The 7500-nt window shown below is 43.0% G+C and overlaps 1 protein-coding gene across 1 annotated transcript in view; it reads left to right on the forward strand.

Annotated features, from left to right (window-relative positions):
• The window catches only part of ntn1b (netrin 1b), a gene marked incomplete at its 3' end in the record, with an annotated part of 205575 nt that overhangs the window by 120227 nt on the left and 77848 nt on the right, over positions 1-7500 (forward strand). The window contains exon 3 of the mRNA XM_084329272.1: positions 3736-3924. Coding sequence (XP_084185398.1) covers positions 3736-3924 — 189 coding nt within the window. The remainder of the gene's footprint in view (positions 1-3735; positions 3925-7500) is intronic.

A 7500-nucleotide genomic window follows, 5' to 3' on the forward strand; every position in this document is an offset into this window, starting at 1 on the left:
TGAGAGGTCATGAGAGGTCTATGTCAGCCAATGAGAGGTCATGAGAGGTCTATGTAAGCCAATGAGAGGTCATGAGAGGTCTATGTAAGCCAATGAGAGGTCATGAGAGGTCTATGTCAGCCAATGAGAGGTCATGAGAGGTCTATGTAAGCCAATGAGAGGTCATGAGAGGTCTATGTAAACCAATGAGAGGTCATGAGAGGTATATGTAAGCCAATGAGAGGTCATGAGAGGTCTATGTAAACCAATGAGAGGTCATGAGAGGTCTATGTAAGCCAATGAGAGGTCATGAGAGGTCTATGTAAACCAATGAGAGGTCATGAGAGGTCTATGTAAGCCAATGAGAGGTCATGAGAGGTCTATGTAAGCCAATGAGAGGTCATGAGAGGTCTATGTAAGCCAATGAGAGGTCATGAGAGGTCTATGTAAGCCAATGAGAGGTCATGAGAGGTCTATGTAAGCCAATGAGAGGTCATGAGAGGTCTATGTCAGCCAATGAGAGGTCATGAGAGGTCTATGTAAGCCAATGAGAGGTCATGAGAGGTCTATGTAAGCCAACCTGTCTGGCCAGGTGGTGAAAGGTGTGTGTCTCAGTCAGGTCCAGTCAGGTCCTCTCTCTGTCTCTCTCTCTCTCTCTCTCTCTCTCTCTCTCTCTCTCTCTCTCTCTCTCTCTCTCTCTCTCTCTCTCTCTCTCTCTCTCTCTCTCTCTCTCCCTCTCTCCTTCTCTATCGCTCTTTCTCTCTCTCTGTCTGTCTCTGTCTCTGTCTCTCTCTCTGTCTCTCTCTGTCTCTCTCTCTTTCTCTCTGTCTGTCCCTGTCTCTGTCTCTGCCTCTCTCTCCCCCCCCTCTCTCTCCTCTCTCTCTCTCTCTCTCTCTCTCTCTCTCTCTCTCTCTCTCTCTCTCACTCACTCACTCACTCACTCACTCACTCTCTCTCTCTCTCTCTCTCAATTGTCAATTAAATTAAATTCAAAGGGGGCTTTATTGACATGGGAAACATACGTTTACATTGCCAAAGCCAGTGTTAAAACAAACAAAACAAAGCAAAACAGTCAAACAGAGAAATCAATCAAAGATTGTATTCTGTTGGATGTCCTTTTCTTGTCACAGCAGCTGAGCTCACAAATCTTGCTGCTGTGTTTGCACACTGTTGTATTTCTCCCAGTAGGTATGGGAGTTTTGAGTTACTTGCCATGTCTTCAAAGTCCCTTTGGGTGTTTGCAATTTGTGGGAAGTATATGTCTCTGATGTCTTGGTATAGTGGGCAGGTTGTTAAGAAGTGGAGCTCGGTTTCCACCTCTTCTTGTGTGCAGTGGGTGCACAGTCTGTCTTCTCTTGGGAGCCAGGTCTGCCTATGGCGGCCTTTCTCGAGTCTGTACCTAGTCAAGGATCTTCTTAGTTTTGGATCAGTCACAGTGCTCAGGTATTCTGCCACTGTGTACTCTCTGTTTAGGGCCAAATAGCATTCCAATTTGCTCTGGTTTTGGGTTGATTCTTTACAATGTGTAAGATTCTTTTTTTCTTTTTGATTTCTTATAATTTGGTTTAGTCCGGTGTGGTTTCTGTCTGGTGGCTCTGCTTGTGTTTGTGAGCAGAGTCCCAGAACCATCTGGCTGAGTGGGCATCTCTCAAGGGTCTCTCTGTAGGTGAGGGCTTTGTTATTGTCTGGGTCACTTTCTTTTAGGTGATTATAGAATTGAAATGCTCTTTTTTGGATTTTGATAATTAGTTGGTATCTTCCTAGTTCTGCTCTGCATGCATTATTTGGTGTTTTCCGTTGGGTGCGGAGAATGGATTTGGTGTTTGTCCCATTTTGTGAAGTCTTGGTTTGCAAGTGGGCACCAGACCTCGCAACCATACAGGGAAGAATCAAGAAGAATCAAGAGGTTAGAAGTGGTGGAGAGAATAAAAGCTAGCTTATAATGGTAGTGTCTGGTTAGGAGTGAGGGATAATGGAGGTACTATCCAAGGAGGGGTCCGGGAGGGGGGGGTTCGAGCTGGAGCATATGTGTGTAGGGTTTTAGATAATAGGTATTAGGGGTATATCCTGTATAAGGCATTGGTATAATTGGTAATTTCGTTGGATATACACTGTATACGGTAAAATATTATTATAGACTTTTTTTTGTTTTCTGTTTCTGTACTTGCATGTCATTTTAGCCACCTTAATTGTTAGTTTCATTATGCATTGTGTGTTGAGTACTGACTTTTAATAATTTTTGTTTTGCAATAATAAAAAAAAAAAAATCAAGAGGTTTATTTGTCACATACATACCAGGGCATACAGTGAAATGTGGGTGGTCTTGCCCGCATTGATTGTGCAATAATACAATAATAAAATAGGCATAGAACAAAATAAACATAGAAAAAAAAATAGGTAAGACACAAGATATGCATGGTAAAAGTAAAAGACATGCTGAGTTCCTGCTAAACTGGTTCCTATATACACTACTATACTATATACAATTTACAATTTTAACTCTTAATGGGTCTAAAGTAAACTATACTATTAGTACCTCCTGGGTACTAATGACGGAGTCTAATGTTTTTAGCCAGGTTTGGATTGGAATGTCTAGCTTGATGTTCGTTTTGATGGCATAAAAAGCCCTTCTTGCTTTGTCTCTCAGGTCGTTCACAGCTTGATTGAAGTTCCCTGTGGCACTGATGTTTAGGCCGAGATAGGTGTAGTTTTTTGTGTGTTCTAGGGCAATTGTGTCTAGGAGGAATTTGTGTTTGTGTTGTTGTAGGCTGGGCCTTTTTTGGAATATCGTGACTTTAGTTTAGCTTAGATGTACTGTCTGGGAGAATTTGTGCAGAAGATCAAGGTGCTGCTGTAGCCCTTCTTTTGTTGGGGACAGCAGCACCAGGTCATCTGCAAACAGTAGGCATTTGACTTGTGTGTTTGCTAGGGGGATGCTTGTTCCAATGTTTTTGCCAGTTCATTGATGTATATGTTGAAGAGGGTTGTACTCAAACTGCACCCCTGTCTAACCCCACGGCTTTGAGGAAAGAAGTCTGTGTGTTTTTCCTCAATCCTCACAGCACATGTGTTGTTGGTGTTGACTTTATAAAATGTCATAGGTTTTCCCTCCAATGCAACTTTCTAATAGCTTGTACAGCAGACCCTTGTGCCAGATTGAGTCGAATGCTTTTTGGAAGTCAACAAAACAGGAGTATAATTTGCGTTTATTTATTTGGTTGTCGATTAGGGTGCTGAGGGTGAGAATGTGGTCTGTTGTATGGTGATTAGGTAGGAAGCCAATCTGTGATTTGCTCAGGGCCTTGTTGTTTGTGAGGAAATGTATGAGTCTGTGGTTGATGATCATATAGAGGATTTTTCCAAGGTTGCTGAATTTGATCATTTAATTCAGGATACCATCCACACCGCAGGCCTTCTTGGTTTTAAGTGATTTTATTTGTCCTGTAGTTCTTGTAGTGTAACTGGGGAGTCTAGCAGGTTCTGGTTGTCTTTTATGGTTGACTCTAGGCTTTGTAGTTTATCTTGTATGTGTTTTTGCTGTTCATTATTTTGTATTGATCTCTCTCTCTCTCTCTCTCTCCGTCTCTCTCTCTCTCTCTCTCTCGCTCTCTCTCTCTCCGTCTCTCTCTCCGTCTCTCTCTCTCTCTCTCTCTCGCTCTCTCTCTCTCTCTCTCTCTCTCTCTCTCTCTCTCTCTCTCTCTCCGTCTCTCTCTCTCTCTCTCCGTCTCTCTCTCTCTCTCTCTCTCTCTCTCTCAGCCTGCCACTGTAACCTGCACGCCCGTCGCTGCCGCTTCAACATGGAGCTCTACAAGCTGTCCGGCCGGAGGAGCGGAGGCGTCTGTCTGAACTGCCGTCACAACACGGCCGGACGCCACTGTCACTACTGCAAGGAGGGCTACTACAGAGACATGACCAAGGCCATCTCCCACCGCAGGGCCTGCAAAGGTGAGAGGGCGTTAGGGTTGGGCAATGAAAACCGGTTCTAATAGGAACCGGTTCCTAACTTCCGGTTTTTACTTTGTTAATTAATGCCCTAGTTACAGTACAGCACCCAAATTAAACTGTATCAAGTCAACTGACAATGTGAATAGTATGGGGAAAAAAAGATTTTTCAAAAAAAATAAAGAATTCTCCTGCGAAATAAGCTGTGACTTGTTTTGACCTGCACCTCAAAGAATCGGAATCGAGAATCGTTTAGAACAGGAATCGAAATCGAGAATCGGAATCGGAACCGGAATCGTTCAAATCCAAACGATGCCCAACCCTAGAGGGCGTGAACCTCGCTCCACCGTGGTGGAACCAGCCCACAAAATACAAATGGTTAATAAAGGACAAAATTAGGGATGTTCGATATTGTCCAACTCTTAATTTCCGATACCGATATCAACCGATACCGATATATGCAGGGTTCCCCCCCCCAATTTTCTTTAATAATATCATGCAATTAACATTACATATCTCTTGTCGTGGAATTAACATTATGCATACTTTTGACAATAAATAAAATAAGAATTGGTTGATAATGTCGGACATCCCTAGACATTTAATACAGAACAACATTATTTTAGCTTTCTATGAGAGACCTTTACTAGAAACAGAACATACATTAAACACAAAACAACAACATTATGTTAGCTTTCTATGAGCTCATATTAAAGACAATGGAAATACACATCACAGAGGGAAGGGACAGAAAGACTCAAATATGACAGAAAATGTATGATTCAGTCTGTAGCGACTCTCCTGATGTCCTGGTAGGCGCTCGGTTGGGGAATCCTCGTCTTTGACGCGCAATTAGAAAAAACACAATGTCGAGTCGGTGTCACCTGCCGTCGGGTGAAGTTCCCATTTAATTGAAGTATTTACCATAATACATGTGATGAGCCAAACAATAATCTCTGCATAATGCTGTTCAGGCACGTTGGAAGGGGGGGGGTGCGGGGGTGCGGAAGCACTCCCCTAGTGGCAGCTTCAGTTATTGCAAAGAATTTTAAAAATTGTTTAAATATATATTTTTATGAAATATTTTTATTATTTTATGACGGTATTTATATATTTGTATATTATATACTGTAACTGTATAACTGTAACTGTAATACTGTATATTATAAGTTTATCCTGCTCAAAGCACTTCACCATTTTAATATTGTGTGTATTGAGCCGTACTGTATTGTAGCCATTCTGCAATGTGTTAAATAAAGTTTTCATTCATTCATTACACTACTGTACACAATCATATGGGTCAAGGTCTAGCTTAAGTCAAGTTATCCTGAAAATGATCCGGCTAACTCAGTTAGCCAGGTACGAGGAACAGGGCCTGGGTCTCCATCATGGACTGACAACTCAGACAAAACCAACGGAACCAGAGCTGTTTGGGAGCTGGTCTCTGTGAGGGACTGACAACTCAGACAAAACCAACGGAACCAGAGCTGTTTGGGAGCTGGTCTCTGTGAGGGACTGACAACTCAGACAAAACCAATGGAACCAGAGCTGTTTGGGAGCTGGTCTCTGTGAGGGACTGACAACTCAGACAAAACCAACGGAACCAGAGCTGTTTGGGAGCTGGTCTCTGTGAGGGACTGACAACTCAGACAAAACCAACGGAACCAGAAAGACACAACCACAACTAGCTAAACATCCATAATCTTTTCATACTATACACACACACACACACACACACACACACACACACACACACACACACACACACACACACACACACACACACACACACACACACACACACACACACACACACACACACACACACACACACACACACACACACACACACTCGTGCTACTGCGTGGACACAGACAAATCTTTTACTTTAACACTTTAACAAAACTGTTTTCTCTCTCTCTCGCTCTCTCTCTTTCTCTCTCCCTCTCTCCCTCTCTCTCTCTCTCTCTCACACACACACACACACACACACACACACACACACACACACACACACACACACACACACACACACACACACACACACACACACACACACACACACACACTCTCTTTCTCTCTCTCTCTCTCTCTCTCACACACACACACAGACAGACACACTATCTCTCTCTCTATTTCTCTTTCTCACTCTCACTCACACACACACACACACACACACATGCACACACACACACAGACACAGACACAGGTGTGAGCACATAAGGCAGGTTTGAGAACAAGCTGACCAGGATTAGTGTATGATTAGTGTCATCCTTCTGTCTCTCAGCACAATACAATAATTAGAACTAAGGGTAATGGCAGGAGAATACCTTACCTTATATACAATACCTTACCTTATATACAATACCTTACCTTAGAAGACCTTACCTTATATAACAGACCTTAACTCATATAAAATACCTTACCTTACCCAACCTCCTCCAATGTACAGTTTTTACGTCAAATGTATATACTCCCTTTTCTGGACTCTTTTTGTATCACAAACAGTACTGTATTTGCAAATCTGGTATGTCATAAATGTATAGATGTTGTGAGGTTTTTGTCCGCTGCTCACCTACTCGCTCTGTTCCTTTAAGTTTTCGGTTAATTAATTGCATTCTCCTCTTCACACGCTTCTTCCTGTAGACGCCGTTTGATTGGTGCTCCCCCAACCACACGCTTGTCAATCTCATCCCGCAGCTGTCACAGCTTGTCATTAAGCATTCCTTTTGCTTATATATACCCTGATTCCCCATTAAGTGTTGTTGGAGCGTTCTGATATATTCACTGCTTTGCCGTTCCTTCTGTCGTCTGCTTTTCCCTGTGCTTTGCCTCCCAGGACTCTCGAAGAGTATTCCGTTTGGACAACCCGCTCCCCGTTACGAAGCGCTCCCCCTGTTTTGATCTGCTCGCTTCACGCACAGCGCTCTGGTGAGTTTTTACAAGACAGTCTTTTGACTCTATCAGTTTTCGTGTGTGTAAACACTGAAGAGTTCCTGCTTTTTGTTCAGTCTGTCTCTCACCCTTTTTGCCTGTTTTTTGGATGTCCATTGGGATTCATTATTGTTTGAACTTTGCTCACTGTGTATTCACACCGAAGATTCTATCACTTGGATTAAATTGTTGGGACATTGCTCACTGTGTGTATTCACACCGAAGATTCTATCACTTGGATTATTTGTTGGGACATTGCTCACTGTGTGTATTCACACCGAAGATTCAGTCACTTGGATTATCTGTTTGGGATAAGTCACTTCACCTGTCACCTGTCTATTCCCAACTGTTCACTGAGCTAACCCGCTCTCTCTCTCTCCCTGTTCCGCTACCACCTCGGAGTACTGCCGGGAGGATTCTGCAGAGCGGCTCTGACGTCACTGACAGATTCCTCAGACGTAACCTTCCCGGGAGAGGCTGCAGAGCAGCAACATTCCTCAAATGCTTGAATCCCAGTCTGTTTCTGTTTTCAACCCAGTTCTTTCTGTTATTCAGTAAAATAAACAAGCCCTAGTTTTTGGCTAACTCTGAAACTACTCTCTGTGTCGTTTGCGTTTGGGGTCGGTGTCAAACCATAACAGATGT

The sequence above is a fragment of the Notolepis coatsorum genome (assembly GCF_963971535.1).
Source record: "Notolepis coatsorum genome assembly, chromosome: 14".
In the NCBI taxonomy this organism is placed as follows: domain Eukaryota; kingdom Metazoa; phylum Chordata; class Actinopteri; order Aulopiformes; family Paralepididae; genus Notolepis; species Notolepis coatsorum.